Source organism: Cnephaeus nilssonii (genome assembly GCF_951640355.1).
Source record: "Cnephaeus nilssonii genome assembly, chromosome: X".
In the NCBI taxonomy this organism is placed as follows: Eukaryota; Metazoa; Chordata; class Mammalia; order Chiroptera; family Vespertilionidae; genus Cnephaeus; species Cnephaeus nilssonii.
In genome coordinates, this window is record NC_137071.1 from 126,067,687 (window position 1) to 126,094,992 (window position 27,306).

Sequence of the window (27,306 nt, forward strand, 5' to 3'; positions counted from 1 at the left end):
AAGCAATGTAAGATATGGACCAAAGGGTATTGGTCCAGATCTGAACACTGAGGCCTGTCTGCCAAGTAAAGTTCTCCCTCCTTAGACTGGGCACTACCACCCAACCCCAGCCTCACTCCAATGATCCTCCTTCTACAGACTCATCCATCAATTCACACCGAAATCAACTCAATTCCTACACCCCTGAAGTGAAAGACTCCAACAGAGAAAGAAATTGGATAAGCTACACTCTGAGGCACAACCTTGACAAGGCAGGGGGGGGGGGGAATCCTTGGCCTATGCAATAATATATAGAGAACAGACTGACAGCTGTCAGAGGGAAGGGGGTTAGGGACTGGGTAAGAAAGGTGAAGGGATTAAGCAAAGGAAATAAAGACTCATGGACACAGACAACAGTATGGTGATTGCCAAATGGGAGGATAGGGGCAGGTAGAAAAGGGTAGAGGGGTATAATTGGTGATGGAAGGAGACTTGAGTTGTTGTGGTAAATACACAATACAATATACAGATGATGTATTGTAGAATTGTATACCTGAAACCTATAGAATTTTATTAACCAATGTTGCCCAAATAAATTCAATTCAATTTTTTAATTTTTTTACATAAAAAGGAGAGGTGAGCCATTTTAGCAACAAATATTAATTTTTATTTTATTTCTAAATAAATACTACAATACTTTTTTTTTCTTTCATAAAAAAACTTAAACATTTATAACATTCAGTTTTGGAAAAGACAAACAAAGAGTAAAAATGAAGAAAAGTGATCAAGAAAATTCAAGGACAGAATAAATATAGCCTAGTTATATGATGCCAGCGTTCTAGGCCCTCATTTCAGAATTAGCGGGAGTTCAAAATTTCCTCCAGCTTCAACTTGTCCAAGAGGGGGATTTTGGTGACTTCATAGAAGTTCCTGCAAAAGGAAGAGACATCTGCTCAGTATAAAATAGGCCAAAGCAAGCAGGCTTCATGGAATAAGTGGGATATAGGACCCTTGGTTCCCTATCTTACTTTAACCCTGGAGCAGAAAGTAAGGTAAAAAGTACCTCAATCTTTCTTTTTCCTTAGGCAAGGCTAGTCTGGGCCTCCCCATGACTGAGCACAAACCCAACCTCATCAGGAGCTTGGTACTTACTTGTGAGAATACTTGAAACGCACAGCCTTGAACCTATCATTGTAAGGATACAAAGTCAGCAGCTTGTTAAGCTTTTTGACCAAGAGGGAAAGATCAGAGGGCTTGTAGCCAAAGTGATAATCCAGTAAATGAGCCTGAAAGAAGCAACATAAACAGTGACTTTTATGACAGGAAGCAGACCCTTCCTCTGTGTCTACTATCCCAAATCCAAACTTCCTATCCATGGTACAGAAAGGAAAGAGAGTGAAACATTTCAAAGACTCATACGTCATAAACACTAACCAATTATTATAGGAAAATAGGTTTCAGCCACAAACTAGTGGTGTGGCTATATTCATATGTACCAGCTGGATATTAGCCCTGGCCATAGATATTCAGGTATGCTGAAATCCACTATCAAAAAATCCAAGGAACATGACTGACTTTGTAATTTATTCACTTTCAGGTCAAGAGCCAATGGTCAGGCAAACCTCAGAACAAAGTTGAGGTCCCAACTCAACAGCCAACAGAAACTTAAAGCTGTTCCTTCTCTCTGGATCTACCAGCTATCATTACATGCATTCATTTTCTCATTCAATTTTAAGGATGCCTACTATGTGGCAGAAGCAATATAGCAACATATTTAAGAGCAAATGTTCTGGAGGCAAACTACTGGGGTTCAAATTCTATTTTAACTAATAGTATGGCCTTAAATTGGTCATTTAACCTCTCGGTGCCTCATTTTACCAATGGGGGTCATTACAGTAATTATATTGCATGATTAAATGAAATAATATATACAAAGCACATGTAACAGTCTAGCATATAGTAAGTGCCTAAATAATGCTAGCTAGGATTAATAATATTGTCAAGCCCTGTATAGGATGCTGGGAATATAAAGATGACCAAAGCTCCTGCCCTTGAGGAATCTATAGTCTAGTGGAGGAGACAGGCATGCACAGAGAGAATTACAAAATGTGTGGGAAGTGCTATGAGGGCGCTGGAGTCACAGGGCAACAAGACCCATGCACTCTGGCTAGGAGAGTAACAGAAAGCTTCATAGAAGAGGGAACATCTACAATGAGCGCAGAAAGTCAAGTAGGAGCTCCACAGGTAGAGAAAGGAAGATTTATTCTATAACGCAGTGGTTTTCTAAAAATATCTTAAATTAGCCCGGCTGGCATGTCTCAGTGGTTGAGCCTCAACCTGTGAACTGGGAGCTCACAGTTCAATTCCCATTTGGGGCACATGCCTGGGTTGAGGGCTTGATCCCCAGTGTGGGGCATGCTGGAGGCAGCTTATCAATGATGGTCTCTCATCATTCATGTTTCTATCTCTCCCTTTTCCTTCCTCTCTGAAAGTAATAAAAATATTTTTTTAAAAATAAAAATATCTTAAATTATTTCTCCAACCCCCCCTTTTAAAAATATCTTACCTGGAAGCCCAAATATCTTACCTGGAATTGGAGGCAAAGGCTAAGAATCTCACTAATTTGAATCCCCTTATCTTTATACAGCCCCTAAGACACTCCTGCAGGAATCTCAGGGCTCTACCGAATACTGTTTGAAAACCACTGCCACAGGCAAAGGGTAGTCATTAGCATGCGGAACAGGAGAGTAACATGCGGTAACACATTATTCTATTTAGTGTGTTAAATAAGATTAGTGGCCCCTTTGTCACTGCACCAGTTCAGGCCCCAAAGCTTCACCTTGACTATTACAAAAGCTGACTTGCCAATGTTGCACTTTTACACTCTATTACCTAGTATACCTCCTATACTACTTTCCCAGTACTATTTCCAAAACATACAAACAGGAACATGTCATTCCCCTGCCTCAAAAACTTCCAGTACCTTAGTATAAAAATAGGTCTCTCAACATAACATCAAAGGTCTCTTATAATCTGAACACATCCTACCATTCTGGTCTCATCTCTCACCATTCCCTATTCATGTAGCCTTTGTTCTATCCACAGGAAATTCTTATTCTGCCCCCTATACATTACACTCTTTAATTGTTGCCTTCATGTCTTTTTAATTATTGTTCCCTCTACCTAGAATGCCTCCTCTCATGGGTTCCTTTCAAGAGCCAATTCAAAAGTCACCTTCTTTGTGAAACCTTTCTTACCTATAAAAGCAGGATATATAGCATAGAGGATTGTGGAATCTAGACTACCAGAATTCAGATCAGGGTTGACATTTAGCTGATACTCACTGATACAAGCATGCCATGTGTTTAAACATTGAAATATTTCCATACTGGTTGGCAAGAAATTTGTTGCCCTGAGACATTCAATTTCCCCAGGATCCATGGGTCAGAGCCTGGCTCAGAATGGGTCCTCCAGGACCATGGCTCCAGAGCTATGGCCACACCCATTCTGATTATGCAGTACTGGTTGTACACCACTCCTAGTTCTGCCTCTCCCTAGCAAAACATGTGAATGTATTTCTTATCTATAAAATAGGGATAATACTGATCTTGTGGGGTTACTGTGAACATTAAATGAGTTCATACAAAGTGCTTAGATCACCAAGCACTCAACTCCTATAAACACAACTGTTTATAGAGTTTTTTCTCAGCACACAGAAGCTTTCCCATCAGTTGTGGCTCTAGGACCTCTAAGTTGGAGGGGCTCAGGGATGGTTGGGAAGAGCATGCACATTTGTCAGCATACTCTTTCTATTTGGATTGTATGTTACATATCAGTAAAAATTCTTAGTTCTCTGAAGTTGCTTTTCATAATTTTTCATAAAATTTAGAAAACATCAAACATGAGTTTTATTTATATCGGGGAAGGAGGCTCTGGGGCCTTCCTCTTTAGAAAAGAAAAACACTATAATATACCTATAAGTCCCCTTTTACACATGGACAGTTGCTTTCACTACTCTGTTCTCTGGGTCAGTGCTTCAAATTCCATTCTAACAAGCTCCCTCAGAGAGTAACCTTGCTGAAGGGACTACAAGGGGCAGAGGTGAAATGGGGTCAGGTAGGAAGTGGGCTCACCTCAGCCCTGCTGCAACCAGAATAATTTCACATTAGTTTGTTTTGTGATATTGTGTTTTCAGATAAGCTTTCCTTGGAACTGTGACTAAGAAAAATGGTACAAAATACTTCAAAACAATTGCTATAGAAACCCTTTAGGCAGCCAGGATCCTAAGATGTTGAGGTGTCAAAGAATTCATAACTGTGGGTATATGGCAGTTTTGGCACTGAATCTCCCACAGCCTTAATTTAAACCTTCCTTCTCAGCCAACCCTGTGCTTCTGAATCCCCACCCCGTGCCCCTGGTCAGTGTTTACCACGCTTTTAAGCTTCGTCATGTAGAGGGCCAAGAGAAAGGAAGCAGCAGCTAGCTCGGAACCCTTTTCCTGGATAAAGTCATATTCATGCAGGGTCAATTCACAGATGAATCGGGATAAGACCACTGTTTTTATGTCGACATGGATATTCTAAAGGGAGCAAAAAGAACATTTCAGCAAGCAATTCAGAAAACCAGCACTAAGCAGAAGACCCCCTTCACCTACTCTCTCCAGTTATCTCACCTTGGGCCTAAATGGCTCTCTGCCTGAACAATGTACTTCTCCTACCATCATGGTTCACACTAAGGCACTCTACCCTTGAAATCACAGAATCTTAAGCAGGGGGAAGGGAGGCAATTCTGAAATCAGCATTAGAATTCACTACCTTTATGTTTTGTAACCACATTATCAAATGTACTTGTGGTACCTTCCCATCTACTCTTTCTGTACAAGTCATCCTTTGAAGAGCCAAAACTTTCCAACTATAACTTTGCACCTGGTTCCACCCTAGGATGTATTCCATGCTCCAAAAGAACTCTCTCCCCTTTCTTGTTTGTATCTTTTTTTATTATTATAACCTACTAGAGGCCTGGTGCACGAAATTCGTGCATGGAGGGGGGTTGTCCCTCAGCCCAGCCTGTACCCTCGCCAATATGGGACCCCTCAAGGGATGTCTGACTGCCCGTTTAGGCCCGATCCCACAGGTGGGATCGGGCCTAAACAGGCAGTCGGATATCCCTCTCACAATCCAGGACTGCTGGCTCCCAACTGCTTGCCTGCCTGCCTTCCTGATTGCCCCTAACTGCTTCTGCCTGCCAGCCTGATCACCCCCTAACCACTCTGCTGCCAGCCTGTTTGCCCCCAACTTCCCTCCTCTGCCGGCCTGGTCACCCCTAACTGCCCTCTCCTGCAGGGTTGATCACCTCCAACTGACCTCCCTTGCAGGCTTGGTCCCTCTCAACTGACCTCCCTTGCAGGCCGGGTGCCTCCCAACTGCCCTCTCCTACTGGCCATCTTGTGGTGGCCATCTTGTGTCCACATGGGGGCAGGATCTTTGACCACATGGGGGCAGCGATATTGTGTGTTGCAGTGATGATCAATCTGCAGATTATTCTTTTATTAGATAGGATAGAGGCCTGGTACAGGGGTGGGGGCCAGCTGGTTTGCCCTGAAGGGTGTCCTGGATCAGGTGGGGGTTCCCTTGGGGTGTGGGGCGGCCTGAGCGAGGGGCCTGTGGTGGTTTGCAGGCCGGCCACGCCCCCCGGCAACCCAAGCAGAGGCCCTGGTATCTGGAATTTATTTTCCTTCTACAATTGAAACTTTGTAGCCTGGGCGGAGCCAAGCCTGGGGCTCCCTCCGAGGCCGGCAGCCATTTGTGTTAGGGTTATAATTGAAACTTTGTTGCCTTAAGCGGGTGGGCCCGGCCAGGGTGTGTGGAAAGCTTTGCTTCCCCTGTTGCCAGCAGCAACCCTGGCCTGCTCTCTCAAGCTCCATCCTGCCGCCATTTGTTTGAATTTGTTTACCTTCTATAATTGAAACTTTGTAGCTTGAGTGGAGGCTTAGGCCTGGTTAGGGCAGGCGGAAAGCTTGGCTTCCTCTGTTACCTAGGAAACCTTGCTCTCTGTGGCTGTAGCCATCTTGGTTTGGGTTAATTTGCATACTCGCTCTGATTGGATGGTGGGCGTGGCTTGTGGACGTGGCTTGAGGGTGTGTCGGAGGTATGGTCAATTTGCATATTTGTCTATTATTAGATAGGATAAAACACACACACACACACACACTCACTCACACACACACACACACACACACACACACACACACAGAAAGTACACAACATCCACTTGTAGAATGCAATGAGTAATTATGAAGTGACCTCCCCTGTAACCAATATTCACCTCCCCCAAAGTTCTCATATGTCCTTTCCTCATAAAAGAATCTTCTCTCCTTCTCCTACTCTGCCCTCACCTCAAAACTTTACAGGCATACTATACAAAGCTCCAATTTTCTTCCTCCTAACACTTCATAAAGGTTACTAATCTAGGAGTGTTGGATTGAAGAAGAAATTCCTCTGTCCCCAATTGTCTCAGTCCCTTTACCTACCACTCAAGCAGTCACTCTTGGTATGGAGGAGACAAACCCAGCAGGAAGAAGGGAGATATGCTTTCTCTCTCTTACCATAGAATACATGCGCAGAAAATGATAGGCGACAGGAATGTTGACTTCATATTCGAGGGTTCTCAGGATGTTCATTTCCATGGCAAGCATCTCATGTCGCTGATAAGCCTCTTTACGGGATTTCAGGAATTTATCCAACTTAGGTGGGTAGGTCTCCTACAGGTGGAGAGAAGAAACAGTCACACCAGGCCAAGACAACCCACTCCTCTGCTTGGAGATGAAAAGGAGAGGGGAAGGGGTTGAAGGATAGAAGGTAATAACATTTCCTAGAATAAACCGTCAGGTTAGCTCTGAGAGCCAGCTTCTGGATGATTTGAGTGGCCCATCTGAAACACAAAATCAGAAATACAAGAGAGATCTGCTACAAAACTGCACCACTAGAGAAAGGATGGTGCCTCTGGAGATGGATTCTTACAGCACTGGAAGCACATAATATGGCACAAGGGCTGGGAACAGTGGTCTCTCTTTTAATGGGTGAGAGCCAGGAATGGGAAATCTAAGTCCTACCGTGGGGGAAGGAAAGAAAAGAGGCCACAAAAAGGGGAGTTAGAGATGGAAGATAAGTCCTCACTATGTGTGCTAGTCTAAGGAATAAATAAGGATGTTTGGGAGGGGGCACCACTGGAGTAATAAGCAGTGAGAGAGAGGCAGGCACAGAGGGAGCCTAAGCTGAAACTGAGGACTACAGGGGATCCAGGCCAGCCCAAGGGTGAGAAGAACTCTGTCTGGGAGCACCGTCCCACGTCCCACCCTCTGCAGACTGAACCTTGATTTTGGGGAGGCAGAAAGACCACTGAATTTTTTCTCTACAAGCATCCACCTGCCTACCCCAGCATTTAATTCAAACTTTGCTCTGTCTCTCTAGTTTCAGATCACAAACTGGATTAACCTTCTGGTTTTTCAGACGGGAAATTGAGGCCCAGAGAGAAGTAACTTGCTCAAGTTCACAAAGCAACCTAGTGGTTAAGACCAGGACAAGGCACTCTCTCTTCCATTTCTCTAATCACCACTGGTTCCTTTCTTCTCTTCTCATACCATCTCCACACCTCCCCTTGCAAAAGTCTTTCTGTACTTATAAATCCTGTGAGGGGAAGACCTCCTTCTACAACAAAACAAAAAAAACTTAGTGGGGGGGGGGGGCCTTTGTCCTGGCAACCAAAAGAGGTATGCTCCTGGTTCCAAGGTTTGCTGAGAACCACCCCCTCTTACTCTCCTCCTCCCTCCAGCTCTCTAAGGACCCATGCTACTTTTTAAAAAATTTATTTTTATTGATTTCAGAGAGGAAGTGTGTGTGTGTGGGAGAGAGGGGGGGAGAGAGAGAGAGAGAGAGAGAGAGAGAGAGAGAGAGAGAGAGAGAAACATCAATGATGAACCACTGATGGGCTGCCTCCTGTAGGAACCCGGGACCTTTCAGTCTGCAGGCCAATGATGCTCTATCCACTGAGCAAACTGGCCATGGCCCCAGCTGCTTTTTTAAGGGGGCATTGCTGTGGTAACAGGCAGTGGGAAAGAGGCTGGCATTTTTATTCAAGCCATAAAAATGGCCCTAGGTAAAGAAAGGGAAAGGGGGAAGGGAGAGAGAGAAGAAGAGAGAAGGAGGTGGAACAAGGGAAATTGTAAGCAAGCAGTAGAGAAAATGAGCCATAAAGGAAAGCAGTAAGGGAAGGCACGAGAGAAGAGAGGGGAGAAAGAGAGAAAGGGGAAAAGGAGGCTAGGGAGCAAAGTAGGGAAGGACAATGGAAGGGAGCAAGTGAGAGTGAGTTGGAGAGAATTAGCAAGGATGCAAGCAAGAGAGGAAGCTATTGGAGAAGGAGCAGAGAGGAAGCATGGAAGAGGGAGATCAAGGGAACCAGAGAGCAGGTGGATAGGGAAGGAAGTGAGCCAGAAAGGGAAACAATGAAGGAGAGAGCAAGGGAGGGAGAAGAGAGAGAGGAAGCAAGAAAAGAAGACTAGGTGTAGGGAGCGGTTATAGGGTTAAACCTCAGACTGACCTGCTAGCAAAGCCGCAAACAAGTCCCAGCTTAGAGGGCACAGACCTCTTAGAATAATTAAGCTTGACCTTATGATGCTCCCTAGATCCTTCCTGGGTAGCTGATGGGCTGTGGGAGGTGCAGCAAGTGCTGCCAAAACAAGTGAAACTCACAAGAACATTGCAACTATTGTGACCACCACCTTGTTTACTTCTGACTATAAAATAAAGGCTCAGCTTGCAGTCTAGATCTGTTCTGTGGTCTCAGCCAGGCACAGGAGGTCCACCTAGACCCAGCTTATTCTCTGTCTGTCTTTCCTTCATCCTTCGCCGGCCCCCCTCAGGATCTCCCAACCCTTGGCTGTGCTGGCACGGCACAACTAGGGAGTGAGTGCGGTAGGTAGGGAAGGAAGGAAGGAGCAAGAGAGGAGAGGAGAGAACAAATTAGCAAAAAAAGGTGGAGGAGGTAGGGTAGGGGGAAGCCAAGGAGAGGGTAGGAGCAAGGCACAAGGGAAGTAAGGTAGGGTAGGTAGGGACAATGAAGGGATAGGAGAGAGGATGAGTTAGAGCAGAGAGAGTTAGCAAGAGAAGGGGAGGGGAGAGGAAGGAAGGGAGGAGGATGGAATAGGACCTAGGGAAGGAAGGGTGTGAGAGTGGGAGGGTGGGAAAGTGTCAGGGAGGGTATGAGGGTAACAAAGGTGGGAGGAAGGGAAGGAAGAAGGGGACCAGTGAGTTAAGGAAGGATGGAGCAGGGAATCGAACAAGGGAGCAAGTGAACAGGTAAGGGAGTGTGAGCAAGAGAGGGAGCCAGAAAGGAAAGAAAAAAGCCAGAGGAAGGAACCAGTATGATTGAGTGAATACACAAAGTAGGTAGTGATGGTGAAATCGAGGGATGCATTAAGAGAAGACTGGAGAAAGATTGTTAGAGAGTGAGGACATAAGTGAAGTGAGGGCTTAAGTAAATGGAGCACAGAAGTGAGATGAGGGCAAGGACAAGCAAGTGAGGGAGGGAGAGAAGGAAGGAAGGAAAGAGCAAAAAAGAGAGGGTTGGAGTTTGAGAGGGAGGTACTGAAGAACTAGGGAGGGAGGGAGGGAGCAAAGGAGGGAGGAAGGCAGGAAGTGAGGTAGGGATAGAGCTGGAGAGGTAGGGAGCTGGCAGAGGAACACAAAAACAAACCCATAGTTCTAGACCTCTTTGAACTCAGTAAAAATAGCTACTACCTTTCTGCTCCCAAAACCTAAGGTTTCATACAACTAGCCTATCTAAAGGAAAAATGGGAATTGTATAAGATCATTTAAAATCTAAAGAAGAGGAAAAAATCAGAGAAATTGGGTGGATTATGGTTAAAAAGGAAAGCCCAGCTACTTGCTTTTATACTATCACTTCAAAAATAACTATTTCACTTAGACTCACTACCAGGCCATTTTCTCTTAAATGTCTCCAGCACCCAGGTTTGGAAACTCTTTCTTAATATACAGTTCAAGACTCCACTTGAAAGAGATGGAGTTGGTGGGAAGAAGAAAAGAGTGGGGGGGAGGGGGCAGAGAATCATTGGGCCACAATGAAGCTTTAAAAATAACAACCCATTAGATAGGCACACTCCCACATACATATATCTTAGAGAAAATGAAAAAATCTTATTGATGCCAGAAAACAAATACATCACCATTGCCACTTAACACCAGCTTCCCTGCTGGGGAAAATAGATAAAAAATTAGTAGGAAATGCTATTTTCATACAGACATAGGTACAAATATATGTATACATATACATATACACACATACATAGACATGTGGATATATATGACTTGGATAGAAATCTGATTAATTAGTTCTCTCCAGGTCCTATGAACTCAACCTCAAGTTTTGCTGCAATCAGAAAAGCAGTGGCACCAAGGAGTTGCATATTCTCTTTCTTGCATATTTTCTTCATAAGGTAGCGATCCACCAGCTTCACCGCCAAGTAGAGGCTCTCATGAAGCAGATCACAGTTAATCTGGAGGAATACACAAACAGGGCAAAAATCTGCATATTGTCCAGCTCCAAAATCACATTCAGATAAATCTAACTACCTGGTCTGTGGCATTGAGCACAGTAGAGCTACCAGACCTGGCCAGCTGAGATTCAACTATGATTATGGGAACTAGTTCAGGTAGATGTCTGACCATATATCCTGTGACTCTGAGAACTCTGGCATTATCTATCCCTAAATTTGGGTAGGTAACCAGTCTTATAAGTCAGAGAGAGACTCTGCCTTCTCTAGGAACACCCTGAGTGAATAGACCCTCTCTCCTTGATTTCCAATACATAATTGATACTCTTGCTTTCCCTATTTGCTATCACCTTATATAATGAATTCCCAGAAGAGATCATGTTTACTTAGCTCTGAGGCACAGAGACTTGTTTTATTTATTAGTTTATTCATCCATTACTACCTATTAAAATGTATAGATTGGGAGCAAGTACCAATAGTACTATTTGGAAGTGAGTTGAGAAGCTGAAGAAGCCAGAATGAGGTTAAATAATTAGTAGTATAACCCTTCTTCCCCTCTTTTATTTATCCTGCCCTCACCAATTCCAAAAAAAACCAACATCTCTTATAAAAGTAGTCCCAGAGTTAGTGTTGGCATCTATATAGCATCTTTGTAAAAATTAGGAAAAAGATAACTTCTTTGGGTGGATGCAGCCCTGAAGGCATACATCTTATCAAGTAGACAATACCTTTATAGAAATTAGCAAAAGGTACCCCTGCCTCAGAGCATAGCAGCCCCACGGCCAGAATGCACAGCTTGGCAAACAAGAGTATAGCTGGATTCCATTGCCTGCTTTTGCCTTGACTACAGGCAATGTATAGCCACAATTTGCATTGTACACAGGGGTCCTACCCAATCCTCAATGATGCTTCTTCCTCACAATCCCTTGGGGCCTTAGGGTTTGAAAACAATAAGATCTATATTAGTCCAACAGCTCAACCAATGCCTGAACCCTCTCTTTAATGTCTCCACCAAGTAGTTGTTCAGTTCCTGCCATAAAACCTCCAAATACAGCCCAATCTCTCATTGAATAGTTTTAACAGAAAAATCTTCTTTATATTGAATTTAAAAAATCCTCCCTGTAAGTTTCACCTACTTCATTGGGATTCCTTTTATTTAGGCTACTCTTATTGATTAGAGCCTAGTTGACTACAAAGTAGGTCAATAAGAAGCTTTGGAGATGCCCTAACCGGTTTGGCTCAGTGGATAGAGCGTCGGCCTGCAGACTCAAGGGTCCCAGGTTCGATTCCGGTCAAGGGCATGTACCTTGGTTGCAGGCACATCCCCAGTGGGGAGTGTGCAGGAGGCAGCTGATCGATGTTTCTCTCTCATGGATGTTTCTAACTCTCTATCTCTCTCCCTTCCTCTCTGTAAAAAAAAATCAATAAAATATATTTAAAAAAAAGAAGCTTTGGAGAAGTGGGTGTATATTAGTATACATGAATGATTATCAGAAGATAGTTGAATACATTGATTCAGCAATAGAAATATTAAGTTTTTGAATAACAGAAATACCAAAAAAGCTATTCCTATTGTTCCTAGGATATGGCCTTGTATATTCTCAGAAATTGCCTTCCTTTCCTATTACTGCTATAATAAATTATTACACACTTAGTGGCTGAAAATAACACAAATCCATTATCTTACAGATCTGGAGTTCAGAAGGTCAAAATAGTACTCACTGGGTTAAAAAAAATCAAGGTGTTAGCAGGGCTATGTTTTTTTTCTAGAGGTTCTAAATTAAGAATCCTTTGTCTAGCTTCTAAAGGATTCCTGCACTCCTTGGTTTGGGGTCCCTTCCATCTTTAAAGCCAGCAATGGCCAACTGAGTCTTACTCACACTACATCACTTTCTGACTTCCTGTTCCACAATTAAGGACTCTTGTAATTACATTGGGCCCATTTGGATAATCAAGGGTAATCACCATCTTAAATTCAGCTGATTACAGTCCTAATTCCATAGTCTACTTAATTTCCCTTTGTGAGTATGCAAAACAAAGTTTATTCTTACATTATTATTTATTAATTATTGTATTATTTTCCATATGAACAACTGTAAACCTACTTTTGGCCACTCCTGTATTCATAGGCTTTGGGGATTAAGATGTGGACATTTTAACTGTCTACTACATCTTCCAAAGAAATGTCATTAAGAAAGGAAAGAGGAGAATTCATGCAGATGAAGGTTAATGACTACCACTTTAAATATCAAGAAATTTAGGTCAATTACAAAAAAGTAGAAATGGAAATCAGCAATTCTCTGAGGATGATGCCTCTGTGAACAAATGACAAAGTCAGTGCTTGTGTAGCCTCCTGCCAGTACTTAACATAGGCACTTGGCCACCCATGCAGCAGGTTATCAAATGGAAACATCCAAAAGTGTGGGTAATACCTGAATGAATGGTTGAAATTTGGAGTCAATAAATATTTAATTCAGCAGCTGTGACAGTTACAGCAATCCTTCTTCCTTGAATGTAAGACATTCTAACATAATTCTTCTAATATAATTCTACTACTTGGGACTACAGACAGTCCTCGGGTTACATCTGACTCGACTTAAGTCGTTTCATGGTTACATCGCCATCTCCCATTTATTTATTTAAAAAAAATGTTCCGTCATGTCAACGTATGTACATATGTGCTTTATGTTTTTTATTATTTATTTACCACAAGTAAAGGTCAGGAATTGTTATCTTTCAATTTTTTTTTTACTGTTTCACTTCATTACTGCTATGTATGTGCTCCATGTATGTGACGTAAGTGCTTATGTAGGTGAGTTCCGACTTATGGTGAAAATCACGTTACATCACACCATAGGAACGGATCTCCAATGTAACCCGAGGACCTACTGTACATGAAATAAGCTAATCCTTCTTGTGACAGCCCTTCAACTAGGGGGGCATCTGTGATAATGTCAACAATAAAAAATAAATTAAAAAAAGAAAACAGTTATTATGTCTCATATAAATCTCCATTCTAGACCAAATAGCTTGACTTCACATATGGTTTTCTGTCCCCTCAGCATCAGGATCCAAATGAAGAGCCTAACTTTGTGCCAGTTAGAGAAGAGCGGAAGTGCTCTCTCAAGCAGCTACAACAAATGTAGATAAGAAACCTTTTAGCACAATAGCAAGGTTCTCTTCCTTGTAACTGCCTTTGGCTAGCATACCCTTTAAATTCTTCATAAAGACTATTCTTCTTATCTGGAGATGGGTAAGAAGAAAGAAAAGGGAAGTGATAAATAAAACTATAGAAAATATAAAAATTAATCTTAGTCTTGAACTAGAAGACAAATCTGACAAAATTCAACTTTCTAAAAATAATTCTTTATTGTTAAAAGTATTACATATGTCCCCCTCTTTCTCCATTGACCCCCTCCAGCCTGCCCCTTTTGCCCCCCCAGGCCTTCAGTACCCTATTGTCTGTGTCCATGGGTTATGCATATATGCATACAAGGTCTTTGGTTGATTACCTGCCACCCACCTACCCTCTCTCACCTTTCCTCTGAGATTACACACTCTGTTCCATGCTTCTATTGACAAAATTCATCTTAAATTCTAAAACTAAAAGATCATCTTAAATTCTAAAATCAAAAGTGATGAATAAACAGAGAAAATCAACCAGCTATATGAAAATGACAAGTAATTTTTCAAGGAGAAATGTTCTGAAGAATTAGAGCAAATGTCTACTTATGAAACCATTTTATTCCACAAAACTGAAATAAACTTTTAAAAATTATACTCTCAACAAGATCTGAGAGGATATTGAATCCATGAAAAGAGAACACTGGGATCCAGAATGTCTAGTTTCTGGTGAAAAAGCAATTACTTAATTTTAAAATGTGATAAAGGCAATGAACAGTATATTCATAATCATGACAACAAACAGATAAATGATTTCAAAGGAATTCTCCCAGAACTGAGAGGTAATGAGTGAAAACTTGAGACACAAAGAAAAACCTGAGACACAAAGAGAATAGATTCTGGAGACACTCACACTCACACACACACACACCATCAAAATGAAAGAAAAGGCAGAAGAGAAATAATAAAGACATAATAGATAATGTCTCTGAGCCACAGAAAGACTGAACCTTTAGATTGAATGAACCAACAAAATTAAGTAAAACAGGTCTACATCTAGAAAATTAAAAAAAATAATTATTTATAGGGAAGGTAATGTATTAAACAAGAATCTGGATCTAAAAGCCTAAAATTTTACTAACAATAAAAGAAGAAATAAATTAAAAGTATATAATGACATCTTACATGAGGGGCAATTAATAGATCAGACACATCAAAGGGGTTAAATAACTAAATAATGTCTATCCTATATAATAAAAGGGTAATATGCAAATAGACCAAATGGCAGAACAACCAAACAACCAATCAAAGTGTAATATGCTAATGATATCTAAAGCTGCTCAACCGCTCGCTATGACATGCACTGACCACCAGGGGGCAGATGCTCCCACCGGTAGGTTAGCTTGCTGCTGGGGTCCGGCTGATCTGAGCGAGATGGGCTGGACATGCCCTGAAGCCCTCCAAGGTCCCTTCCCGACCTAATCATGCACCTGTGGGGTCCCTCAGCCTGGCCTGCACCCTCTCACAATCTGGGACCCCTCAGGGGATGTTGGAGAGTCGGTTTCAGTCCTATCCCACAGGCCACTCCCCTTGGGAGGGTGCCAGATGCAGGGCTCATGGCTGGCAAGTGCTGCTGTGGCAGCAGGAGCCTCTCCCAAGCAGGACTGATTGGGACCGAGCCTGCGGCAGGCACAGTGGGGCCAGGATGAGCTGCAGGCAGTGTTGGACGGCCAATCCCTGCAGGCCACCCAGAGGGACGCCACCCAGAGGGACCCACCCATGCATGAATTTGTGCACCAGGCCTCTAGTCTCCACATAATAGAATATTATACAGCAGTTTAAAAGAATGAGGTAGATCTATATTTAAAAGCAACGATTATTAGGATTCATTCTTAAGAGAAAAGAACAAGTTGCAGTGCAATATGTACAGCATGACTTATTCACATAAGAAAAATATCATAAAACCCACTCATTAAAGAGCTGTATTTTATATGTGCATATATGCATGTATGTGGATGCATCCTTTTATTACTCATACTAGAAGCCCGGTGCACGAAATTCATGCACGGCGGGGGGTTGTCCCTCAGCCCAGCCTGTACCCTCTCCAATCTGGGACTCCTGGAGGGATGTCCGACTGCCCGTTTAGGCCCGATCCTGGTGGGACTGCCCACCAGGATCGGGCCTAAACGGGCAGTCGGACATCCCTCTCACAATCCAGGACTGCTGGCTCCCAACTGCTTGCCTGCCTGCCTTCCTGATTGCCCCTAACCGCTCTGCCTGCCAGCCTGATCACCCCCTAACCACTCCGCTGCCAGCCTGGTTGATGCTTAACTGCTCCCCTGCCAGCCTGTTTGCCCCCAACTTTCCTCCTCTGCCAGCCTGGTCACCCCTAACTGCCCTCTCCTGCAGGGTTGATCACCTCCAACTGCCCTCGCAAGCCTGGTCCCTCTCAACTGCCCTCCCTTGCAGGCCTGGTCCCTCACAACTGCCCTCCCTTGCAGGCCGGGTGCCTCCCAACTGCCCTCCCCTGCTGGCCATCTTGTAGTGGCCATCTTGTGTCCACATGGGGGCAGGATCTTTGACCACATGGGGGCAGATATCTTGTGTGTTGCAGTGATGATCAATCTGTATATTACTCTTTTATTAGATAGGATAGAGGCCTGGTGCACGGGTGGGGGCCAGCTGGTTTGCCCTGAAGGGTGTCACAGATAAGGGTGGGGGTTGCCTTGGGGCGTGGGTTGGCCTGGGCGAGGGGCCTGTGGTGGTTTGCAGGCCGGCCATGCCCCCTGGTGACCCAAGCAGAGGCCCTGGTATCTGGAATTTATTTTCCTTCTACAGTTGAAACTTTGTAGCCTGGGGCGGCAGCCATTTCTGTGGCAGTTAATTCACCTTCTACAATTGAAACTTTGTAGCCTTAAGCGGGTGAGCCCGGCCAGGGTGTGCAGAAAGCTTTGCTTCCCCTGTTGCCGCCGGCAACCCTGGCCTGCTCTCTCAAGCTCCATTCTGCCGCCATTTGTTTGAATTTGTTTACCTTCTATAATTGAAACTTTGTAGCTTGAGTGGAGGCTTAGGCCTGCAACGGCTATGGAAAGCTTGGCTTGCTCTGTTACCTGGGAAACCTTGCTCTCTGTGGCTGTAGCCATCTTGGATTGGGGTTAATTTGCATACTCGCCCTGATTGGCTGGTGGGCGTGGCTTGGCTGGTGGGCGTGGCTTATGTAGCGGAGTGATGGTTAATTTGCATATTACCATTTTATTAGGATAATTTAAGACTTTAAAGAAAGGATAGTCAAATATTAATAAAAATGATAAGACATGCAAAACGAGATTTGAAAGGATATACTCTAAACTATAGTTGTTACTTCTGAGGAATAAGAATAGAGGAAAAGAGTTGTCGACTTTATAGACACACACACACACACACAAATATATATGAATACATGCATACATACTATAAACATGTTCATTTTGTAGTTTTTAAAAAAAGTATATTGGGCAGAGAAGTTAAGGTGAGATGGAGGGGGTGAAGAATTGCCAGAAAAAATTAACTAAACAACATTGATAGTGGGTGGTCCCCACATTGCTCTCAGACTTTTTGATAACTTAAGCAGAAGACAATAAATTATCATATACATTATATAAGAATTAAGCCAAAATTAATTGATATAATGATTCTTTGTACCTATAGAGAATACATATTTTCTTCAAACATCAGTGATAAACCTCATTAACTTAAGAAAAGCAAAATTCATCATTCAGATCACATTCTTGATACACAAGGCAATAAATCTAAAAATTGGTAATAAAAAGATAAATCAAACAAGCCAATGAAAAACAAAGCATTTTTTGGGGGGTGAGGGAGGAAGTAAGCACTATTTCTTTAAGAAAAAAACAAAATCTGAGTCAAAGAGGAAGTAAAATTGCAATTACAGTTTATTGAGAAAAAACAAGATAGCTACAACACTGTCTGTCAAAACTAATGGGGTGTAGTCAGAACTGTTACTTAGAAGAAAATGTACAGCTTTGGAGCTTTTATTATGAAGTCAGAAATAATTAAAATAGACTATGCATTCATTTCAAGAAGCTAGAGGAAAACAACAAAATAAATCTAAATAAAATATAAAGATGAAAGCAGATGTTAATGAATTTCCTTTTTAATTTATTGATTTTAGAGAGATAGTAAGGGAGACAGAGACATACATAGATTTGCTGTTCCACTTATTTATGCATTCACTGGTTGATTCTTGTATGTGCCCTGAATAGGGATTGAACCTGAAACCTTGGCCTATGGGGGTGACACTCTAACCAACTGAGCTATGTGGCCAGGGCTGAAATTTTTATTTTTATGTTTTCAAATTTTATATCTTAATTAATTAATTAATTAAGTTAAATCTTTATTGTTGAAAGTATTACATATGTCCCTTTTTTTACCCATTGACCCTTTCTAGCCTGCCCTGTCCCCTGTCCCAGGCCTTCACCACCCTATTCAGGGCCAAAATATTTTAAAGAAAAAGATACACATTTATCCATGAACTGGTTCTTTGACCACAGGACTGAACAAAACTTTTGTGAGGAAAGAGAGTGTGTACATACAACATTTTGAGAGCTTGTTTCGAGGTTCTAGCAGGGGAGCGCAGCTACTCGTATACCCTTGACCAAAGACCGGTCCTCTCCTCTGGGGGGAAGGTCGTCCTCTTCCACTGAGCGCGCAGCTTCGGGAGGGACGCACATGGATCAGTGAGGGAGGAGGGGGACACCCGCCTAGCCAGCCAGATCAGCCGAATCAACCCTGGCGATCAATGGGGTGACAGATGTCGCAGCCAGATCGCCCTCACATCCCATACAACATTTTGAATAAGAAAAATAATTACAAAGGATAATAACAGAATACCATACACAATCTATGATAATAACTGTGAAAATATCCATTAAATGAATGATTTTAAAGGGAAATATAAACTACAAAAATGACTCAAGATTAGGAATAAAACCTTAGTAGGCTAATAACCATCAATGTTATTAGAAAATGTTATCAAAAATGACACACACAAAGAGCATCATGTATCAATGGGCTCATGGGTAAGTTCTTCTAAAAAAATAAACTTAGTAGTGTAGAAAATTTTCCCTATAAGATAGAGCAATCCTTGTACTAAATTTAATAAAAAATTGTATCCTCTACCACACTTATAAAGGAATCTTATTTGTGAATATAGAAGCAAATATATCCCAAGAAACCAGAAACACCAATCAGAAAGGATATATGCTCATAGCAGCACAATTTACAATAGCTAAGATTTGGAAACAGCCTAAGTGCCCATCAGCAGATGAGTGGATTAAAAAACTGTGGTACATCTACACAATGGAATACTATGCCGCTATAAAAAAAAGAAGAAACTTTTACCATTTGCAACAGGATGGATGGAACTGGAGAGCATTATGCTAAGCGAAATAAGCCAGTTGTAGAAAGATAAATATCACATGATCTCACTCATATGTGGAATACATAATTTGATCAACATAATTTGATGAGCAAGAAAAAAATCAATCTAGAGACAAATGGTAGGGGAAGAGGGTTAGAGAGCAACTAAAGGACTTGTATGCATGAATATTAGCATAACCAATGGACACAGATACTGGGGCTATGGAGGCCTGCCCGGGGTGGGAATGGCTGGGGGAGGGTCAATTGGGGAAAAAGGAGACATATGTAAAACTTTAGACAATAAAAATAAATAAATAAATAAATAAATCAGAAAGAAACAATATAGGATAATAAAAAAAAATAAACAGACACAACCTAACTGGCTTGGAAAGTTCAATATTGTAAAATCTCCCTGAATTAATCCCAATGGACTATTTTTGAAGAATTGAAAAAATTATTCTGTAGCTCATCTTGAAGAATTTAATGTGTAAGAGCCATGAATATTTTGTAAAAGGTAAGTAAAGTGGCAATAAATATCTTTCAAAGCTGTAACAATAAAAACAGCATACTACTGATGTTAGACTAGACAAACATAAAGAAACCCACCTATATGTGATTAAAGATGTCATTTCAAACCAGTGGATGGCTAAAACAAATAAATGGTATTGGAATAACTAGATAATAATTGGACTGAGGTATATAGATGCTGATATCAAACCAAAATAAATTCCAGATAAAGACGTAAATGTGAACATAAAGCTATAACTGTTCTAGAAAAAAATTCAAAGAAATCTTTATATACGAGTAATTATCACTAGAGAAGACTTTTCTAGGCAAGAAAGAAATTTTAAAACCATGAAGGAAAGAATACACCTGACTACTTAAATGCCAATGTTCCTATACATAAACCTAAAATAACATATTAAAATGTTTCACTTAGCAGATGGCAAAAAAATATAACACCCTATCCTATGTTGGTAAGATTATGAGAAAATAATCATTTTCATTGAGTGCTGGTAAAAGCACAAATAGGCATGACTCTTCCAAAGGACAGTTGCCTTTATGTACAAAAATTTGTAATGTGCATTGTTTTGATCTAATGCTTCTATTCCTAGTAATTTATTCCAGAAAAATAACAGTGCAGTTATGAACAATGCAAGTGTATGCATGTTCACTACAGGGATATTTCTAAGAGAAAATTTTGGAAATAAACTAAATGTCTAATAGGAGGTTGGGTAAATAATGACAGTTGAACAGAATACTATACAGTCAACAAAACGAATGCAGAAATATGTCAATTTGACTAGAAGATGTTCACAATTACATGGACATTGTTATAGGAGAGAAAAAGGCAAGTCACAAAACACTATAAAGAGGACATAACAATCCTAAATGTGTATGTTCCTAACAACAGATTTTCAAAACACACAAAGCCAAAAAATGATAAATCTGAAAAGAGAAATAGACAAGTTCACAATTATAGTTGAAAACTTCAGTACTCCTCTCTTAGTAACATAATTAGTACACAGAAAATCAGCAAAGATAATGCATAAATTAATAACAACATCAACCAAATGGATCCAACTGACACAGAACACTCCATCCAACAGCTCATAGAATATTCCCAAAGACAGACCATATTATGGGTAATAAACCTTTTAAAATTTTTAATGAATTAAAATCATACATAGTGTTTTATTTTACCATAATGGAATTAAGCTAGAAATAGATAACAAAAAAATAATGGTGAAGACTCAAAACACTTGTAAATTAAACAACAGACTTCTAAATAGTGTAAGAATAAATAAGAAGGGAGTCTCCCCAAATTTGTAACATGCAGCTAAAGCAGTGCTTTTGGAAAAATTTGTAGCAGTAAATGTTTATATTAGGAAAAAAGAACAGTCTGATATCAATAATCTAAGCTTCTACCTTAAGATATGAGAAAAAATCCAGTCTGTGTGGCTCACTGGTTGAGCATCGACATGTGAACCAGGAGGTCACTGATTCTGATCAGGGCACATACCCAGGTTGCGGGCTCAATTCCCAGTGTGGGATGTGCAGGAGGCAGCCAATCAATGATTCTCTCTCATTGATGTTTCTCTCTCTCTCTCTCTCTCTCTCTCTCTCTCTCTCTCTCTCTCTCTTCCTTCCTCTCTAAAATAAATAAAAATATATTTTTAAAAAATAAAATAAGAGCAAATTAAACCCAAAGCATGAAGAAATGAAACTATAAAAATTAGAGCAGATATCAATAAAACTGAAAATAGAAAAACTATAGAGAAAATGAATGAAACCAAAAGCTGATTCTTTAGGGAGGGGAAATCAATAAAACTGATAAACTTCTAGCAAGACTGATTAACAAAAATATAGAAAAACAAATCACCAAGTATCAGGAATGAAAGAGTAAGTAGTACAGGGAATTCTATAAACAACTCTATGCACATAAATTCAACAACTTAAGATGAAACAGACTTATTTGAAAACTACAAACTACCAAAATTCATCTAAATGATATAGATAACTTTAATAATCTTATAACTATTAAAGAAATTATATCTTTAGTTAAAGTTGTTTGGTGAAAAGAAAAATACTTCAGACTCAGATGGTTTCACTTGCAAATTCTATAAACATTTAAAGAATAAATAACATCAACTCTACACATCTCTTCCCGAAATAGAAGAGGGGGGGTGGAGATAGTTTCCCAAATTGTTGTATGAAGCCAGTATCATTCTCATATCAAAAAATAGACAAAGACAATAAAAATAAAAATTTTTTAAAAGAACACTACAAACCTACAGGCCAACATCCATCAGAAATATAGATACAAAAATTCTCAACAAAATACTAGCAAATAAAACCTAGCAGTATATAAAAAGAATAATATAACAGGGCCAAGTGGTGTTTACCCTAGGAATATGAGCCTGGTTTAATATTGAAAATCAGTCAATGTAATCTACCATATTAATAATTATTATCAATAGATCCAAGAAAAAATATAACATTCATCTATGATAAATATACATCAGCAAACTAGGAATGGAAAGTAACTCTCTCAACCTGAACAAGGTATCTACAAAAACTCTAGAGTTAAGATCATACGAGTGGTGAAAGACTAACTGCTTTCTTCCTCAGATTAGGAAGAAAGGCAAGGTTGTGCACTCTTACTGCTCCTATTAAACATCATAATGGAAGTCCTACACAGCGCAATAAAACATGAAATTAAATACATGCAGATTGGAAAAAATAAAACTGTTTTCATTTACAAATGACAATTATCTATGTAGATAACATCAAGAAATCTATTTTAAAAAACTAAGAATCAATAAGTGAGTTTTAGCGAGGTTGCAGAATATGAATATCAAACACAAATATCAGTATTTCATAACAACAGTGTAAATCTGGAAACCTAAATTTTAGAAAAATACCATTTACATTAGCTCCAGGAGAATAAAATATAAATAAGGTGTAAACCTAACAAGACAAGTACAGGATCTATATGGTAAAAATAAATAAATAAATGAGATACATAATACATTCATGGGTTGAAATATTCAACATAGAAAGTATATCAATCATTTTTAACTCCACCTATAGATATGTGTTGGGGATCCTCAAGACCACATTCCTAGGAGGACTCCCGGGACTCAGTATATAGTCATATTCATGGCTATGATTTATTATAGCAAAAGGTAACAAGCAAAATTAGCAAATGGGAAAAAAGCATGGGCAAAGTTTAACAAAAAAACAAAAGCAAGTTTCTAAGAGTCCTGTCCCAGTAGAGTAGTTTAGGATGCACTTAATTCCTCCGGCAATGAGATGTGACAACACGTGTAAAGTATTGTCTACAGGGAAACTCATTAATGACTCAGTGCCTAAGATTTTATTGGGAGCTGGTCACGTAAACACTCTGTGCTTAGCATGTACCAAAATTCCAGTCTCCCATAAGGAAAGCAGGTATTCAGAATAAACACATTGTTTGCACAGAGTTCAAGCACAGTTATCATTAAGGGAGGGTTTTATAGCAGTACAGGGAACTGTTTATCAGTCAAGTTCCCAGATGCCAGCCAAGGGCCAACATTGCAAACAGGCCTTTCTAAGGATAGCAGTACTAGGCCCATTATGTTAACTCTTTTCTGGACAAAATGTAACACAATTCCAATCAAACTCAGCAGGATTTTTTGTATATATAAACAAACTGATTCTAAAATTTATAGAAAGGCAAAGGAATTAGAATAGCTAAAACAATTTTGGAGAAAAAGACAGAACAGAGTTGAAAGAATCAAGCTACCTAGTTTTAAGAATTACTATAAAACTGCAGAAATAAAGACAGTGTAATATTGGCAAAGAGATAGATATAGAGATAATGGAATAGAAGAGAGTATAGAAATAAGTATAAAATTAAACCCACACAAATAAGGCCAATTGATTTTTGGCAAAAGCACAAAAATAATTTAGTGAAGAAAGTTTTTTTTCCACAAATTGTGTTAGAATAATTAGACACACATATGCAAAAAATGTACTTTGACTTCAAAATCTTCATACCTTATACAAAAATTAACTCAGAAGGGATTATAGATTTAATGTTAAAACTATAAAACTGTTAGATAAAATATAGGAGAAAATATTCATGACCTAGGTTCAGTCAAAGAGTTCTTAGACATAACACAAAAGACATGATCCAAAAAGAAAACATTTTTAAAAACTAGACTTTATCAAAATTAAAAACTTATATAATATTCGTGAAGTTAAAAAGTTATAAAGGTGGAGAATAAATTAGGAGTTTCTAGAGACAAGAAGGTGAGAGGATGGAGATGGCTATGGTTATAAAAGGGTAACATGAGAGATCCTTATAGTGATGAAATAATTCTGTATCTTAACTGTGGTGATGGTAGTGCTTACAAAATTCACATGTATGATGAAATTATATAGAACACACACACACACACAAGTACATGTAAAACTGATGAAATTTAAATAAGGCTTGTAAAACCCTGATTGTGACACTATATTACATTTATGCAAAATGTTATCATTGAGAAAAAGGTAAAGGGTACACAGGACCTCTCTATACTATTTTTGCAATTTATTATAAATCCATTATTTCGAATGTTACAATTTCATAGAACTACATACCAAAATACTCAACTGTGATTCTCTATCAAAAAGATGTACATTAGCATCACTTGCAGAGCTTTATAAAAATAAGTGTACCTGGGCCACACCCCCACGATTCTGATTTGATAAATCTGGGATGGGACCTGGGCACCTGTGATTCTGTGATCTGCACACTGAAAATGCATCCCTATGGATTACCACTACTTTAAAAGTGGAGGATGAGAAATACACACATTAACAGTGGTTGTGGGATCATAGGTAATTGTAATTTCCTACCCTGCTGTAATAAATGTGTAGTTTTGTACAATAAAAGTAACAAAAGCTGTTATAAAAAAGATTCAGTTCATCATTCTAGCTGGTAGATATATTTTATCTCTGTTATCCATTCAATTCCATTCATACAACAAATATTTATTGACACCCTTCTATGTGCCAGGTACTATTCTAGGCTATCTTTCTTTAGTGTAAAGTGATAATTAAATATTCATTGTAGTATTCCCTCAATAACCAACTCTAGACAAACAGCTACCCGCCACATTTGGTGCTACACTGTCCTTCCTATTATCTATCCCACCCAAACTTGAAAGACTTTGTCACTGACCCCTATCAAAATCACTAGATATACTTTTACAAAATTTTAAGAATTAAACTACCATATCACTTTCTCTCTTTTTTTTTTAAGAAATCATCTCTTCTTTCATTTGTTTCTCCAGTATCTAATTTATAACTTTCTTATGTACTTGGTGTATTCTACTATGTATTGTACTTATTTGTTTGCATGTCTTACCTTGACCTATCCAATATAATAAAAGGCTAATAGGCAAATTGACCGAATGGCAGAAAGACTGGTCTCTCTGATGTGCACTGACCACCAGGGGCCACTGAACGCAGGAGCTGCCCCCTGGTGGTCAGTGTGCTCCCACAGTGGGAGCATCATTCAACCAGAAGCCAGGCTCATGGCTGGTGAGCTCAGCAGCAGTGGTGGAAGCCTCTCCCACCTCCACGGCATCACTAAGGATGTCTGACTGACAGCTTAAGCCCGCTCCCTGAGACATCCCTTGAGGGCTCCTGGACTGCGAGAAGACGCAGGCCAGGCTGAGCCAAGTACACGAATTTCGTGCAATGGGCCTCTAGTATATCATAAGCTTTCCAAAGGCAGGAACCATGGCTTATTCAGCTTTGTAGACCCAGTAAATTTTTACCAAGTCTGAAACCTAGCATTGCTAAATAAATAATTGATAAACAGAATAGCAGTTCCTTAAAGCAGGAGTTGCCAGGCTCACCTGTATTTTCACCAACCAGTTCACAAGAAGGGCCCTCGTGTCACTGTTTATGTCAGTCTGACTGCTCATGTAATTTTTAAGTCTGAACTTTTCCTGGTGACAATAAGAAATAAATGTTAATAAACTATTCTTATAGTTCAAAAGTTGTATCTGAGGAAAAAATATTTGCAATTAATATCTCAGAAAAAAGTTATAACTTAACATAATTAACTTCTTCATGATTTAACTCATTTTCAGCTGGTATCTGATAAAGGCAGATCAAAGTATGCTTTCCCAGTTCTTTGGGAAATGGACACATATGATATTCAAGTGTCACAGTGGATACTGAGGAATCCAGCGGAAAAACAGGTAGAAACATACCTATGACTATAGATGAATATCAAAAAGGTTCTGATTCCTTTTTGAAATTTAACTAAAAGCACAATACCATGCTATGTAGAGCAATGCTTCTCAAACTTTAACATGCATATATACCACTTGAGGATATGTAAAATTCACATTCTATTTAGAAGGTCTGGGGTGGGTCTAGGTTTCTGCATTTCTAACAAAATCCCAAGTGAAAACTATAGTGCTGAGCTAAGGCCTACACTTTTGGCACAGCAAAGTTTTCTCTTACTTCCTCTAAAAAATGTAGGCTCTGGAGTCAGTTAATCAAAAGCTATGCCTCTAGAGAGAATATGAGTTATTCATCCTCCCTCTCATGCATGGCCTGCTAAAATTCTAGTTGGCACATAATCTTGGTCCCATCTGTTCTATTAAAAAGAGACAGGAAAAAAAACTTGGAATTGATGACTATTAGTAAGTAGTAAAGGAGACTGGCAGATTTCAAAGGAGGAAGAAAATTTCGCCAGATTGGAGAGGTAAAACCATGGGTGTGATTTTATATATGATGCCAGAAACTTACATAGAAAAGGGAAAAGATCTCTAATAGCAGCTACTCAGAGGAGACTGCTTGACTATTTTTGTGTCTGAGACGGTCTCCTCGGCAATTAGAGGTGTAGGCTTATGTTCTTCTAGGTAATAATACTTTATTTCATATCCCAACTCTACCACATACTAGTTGTGTGACTATGGACAGTTTCCCCCATCTATAAAAAGGAGATAATAATACATTCCATCATGAAATTAATGTGAGAATTAAACAAGATTATGTCTATAAATTCGTTAGCACAATGTATAACTCATAGTAAGATACCAGAAGATGCCAGTTGTTGCTCCCCTTTCAACTCATATTTGAAGGATGAAGTGATGAGGAAATGAGAACTAGAAATCATTCCCACCCCCCACCAGCCATCTACATACCTCTCTCTCCTTCATGTATTTGAAGATATCTTGGGTGTATGATAAATTAAAAAATGGATCATAATGGGTCTGATCAATAATCTCCAGTATAGTTATCTGGTTGGAAATCACCAAAAAGTCATATTAGAAGAAATATTCCAAGGAAAGCTTAGCATATGCATATAAAGAATGACTTATTTCTTCCCACTGTCATCTTTTGCTGAGGTTCCTCAAGCTTCATACATCCTGGACCATAACAGAGCACGCTTGCACCCTGAAATCCTCATGCTGCTGAGTGACCAAGAAATGCTTAGTATTCCTTGTACATGTCTGCTCTACCCTAGGAACCTGGAACCATTTTTACAGGTAAGCTCAAGATTCTTCAACAACACCATTATTTTACTATTTCATCTTATGTCACCTATCTTCTTAGGTTCCTTGTCCCAAAGCTTTGATCTGACCCAATTCATCTTCTTGGCAGCCTTTTCCATCATTCTACACTTTTTTTAAAATATATTTTATTGATTTTTTACAGAGAGG

The 27,306-nt window shown here is 39.9% G+C and overlaps 1 protein-coding gene across 8 annotated transcripts in view; it reads right to left on the reverse strand.

Annotated features, from left to right (window-relative positions):
- Nucleotides 1-729: 729 nt before the first annotated feature.
- Nucleotides 730-27,306, reverse strand: part of CCNB3 (cyclin B3) — a 73,338-nt gene continuing 46,761 nt past the window's right edge. For 6 of the 8 annotated variants that reach the window (XM_079764669.1, XM_079764668.1, XM_079764665.1 and 3 more), the window contains 7 exons: nt 26,788-26,883; nt 25,486-25,578; nt 10,412-10,549; nt 6,584-6,739; nt 4,409-4,558; nt 1,132-1,265; nt 730-909 (listed from right to left, as the gene is read on the reverse strand). In XM_079764669.1, coding sequence (XP_079620795.1) covers nt 837-909; nt 1,132-1,265; nt 4,409-4,558; nt 6,584-6,739; nt 10,412-10,549; nt 25,486-25,578; nt 26,788-26,883 — 840 coding nt within the window. In that variant the 3' untranslated portion in view covers nt 730-836. The remainder of the gene's footprint in view (nt 910-1,131; nt 1,266-4,408; nt 4,559-6,583; nt 6,740-10,411; nt 10,550-25,485; nt 25,579-26,787; nt 26,884-27,306) is intronic. The other 2 variants (XM_079764670.1, XM_079764672.1) reach the window with 2 other exon arrangements.